General features: G+C 39.1%; 1 protein-coding gene across 1 annotated transcript; it reads left to right on the forward strand.

Annotated features, from left to right (window-relative positions):
- The first annotated feature begins 309 nt into the window (after positions 1-309).
- Positions 310-1,228, forward strand: LOC143857844 (small ribosomal subunit protein uS9). Its single transcript, XM_077368363.1, has one exon. It carries the CDS (start codon positions 479-481, stop codon positions 908-910), a length of 432 nt encoding a protein of 143 aa, XP_077224478.1. The 5' UTR covers positions 310-478; the 3' UTR covers positions 911-1,228.
- Positions 1,229-1,518: the final 290 nt, after the last annotated feature.

Below are 1,518 nucleotides of genomic sequence, written 5' to 3' on the forward strand. Positions count from 1 at the left end.
AGTCGCAATTTAAAAACTATGCCCAGTGTCTAATCTCACAAAGACCGACAAATATGCCTTAAATCTCAAAAAATAGAAAAAATGAGACTAAAACAATTGTATCTCATTAAAATGACGAAACTGCCCTTATCATCTAATTGAGCTGCTTTTAAAGGCATCGGCCAGACATATAGTAGCAGGATCAATGGACCAGATTACCTAAACAATGTTTTAGTGGGTCCCAGTGTCTTTTAGGAAGGAGCGTAACAGCTCATTTTTATCAGTTTTCTCTCTTTCTTTTAGGACGGAAAGGCTGGAAGGCGTTTAAGATAAAGTCCGGGGTGTCATTATCAAACCAAGCGAGAGTGTGAATATCATTTTCCCGTCCCCTAAAACCCTAACCCTAACCCTAACAATACAAAGCCTCTCTTCCTCCTCTAACCTCACCCATTTCTTCTCTCCCCGTATCTCCTCTAGGGTTAGGGTTAGGGTTTCAGCAATGACAACAGTAGAATCCGTTCAATGTTTCGGCCGGAAAAAAACCGCAGTTGCAGTAACACACTGCAAACGAGGCCGAGGTCTGATCAAGATCAATGGATGTCCAATCGAACTCATCGAACCTGAAATTCTCCGTTACAAAGCCTACGAACCGATCCTTCTTCTCGGCCGGAACCGATTTTCCGGCGTTGATATGAGGATCAGAGTCAAAGGCGGTGGTCACACTTCTCAGATCTACGCGATTCGTCAGAGCATTGCAAAAGCCCTAGTTTCTTATTATCAGAAGTATGTGGACGAACAATCTAAGAAGGAGATCAAAGATATTCTCGTAAGGTATGATCGAACTCTTCTCGTTGCAGATCCGAGACGTTGCGAGCCGAAAAAGTTCGGTGGACGTGGTGCTCGCTCGAGATTCCAGAAATCCTACCGTTAGATCGTTTGATTTTGATATTCGTAATCTAGAACTTGAAATTTCGGCTTTTTCCTCTTGTTTGGGGAGTTTTTATGGAACTTTTCGTTTTGGTTTGTGATTGTGCGGTTATGTTAATCTGTTAATGTTAGGGTTTTGAATTGATAGAGTAACTGCTTAGATTTTGGGATTTCGTATGGTTTCTACAGGATTTGATGTTCTAATACTATTGCTTACAATGCACTGTTGCATTTCATAAGAACATATTAGGTCTCTGTGGTGAGATCTTGAATTATCTGTTTTGAAACTTTGGTTTTGTTTATAGTGCATTCTGTTTGAGAATCATTAGTAGGAATGGTTATGATTATGATATTTGTTGGAATTTTATTCATCTTTAGCCAACTTTTTGTTTTTGTTTGGGATGAATCTGTAGTTATGTTCATCCGTTAAGATTAGAGTTTTGCGTTGATAAAGTAACTGCTTAGATTTTGGGATTTCATATGGTTCCTCCAGGATGTCATGTTTTAATGTTATTGCACACAATGAAATGTTGTATTTCATGTGAACATCTTAAGCCTCTGATGTTTTAATACTATTGCACACAGTGTGATCGTAGGGTTATGTATTTCATG

The sequence above is a fragment of the Tasmannia lanceolata genome, unplaced genomic scaffold (genome assembly GCF_043159265.1).
Source record: "Tasmannia lanceolata isolate RefF3 unplaced genomic scaffold, GAP_Taslan_0.1 ptg000003l, whole genome shotgun sequence".
In the NCBI taxonomy this organism is placed as follows: Eukaryota; Viridiplantae; Streptophyta; class Magnoliopsida; order Canellales; family Winteraceae; genus Tasmannia; species Tasmannia lanceolata.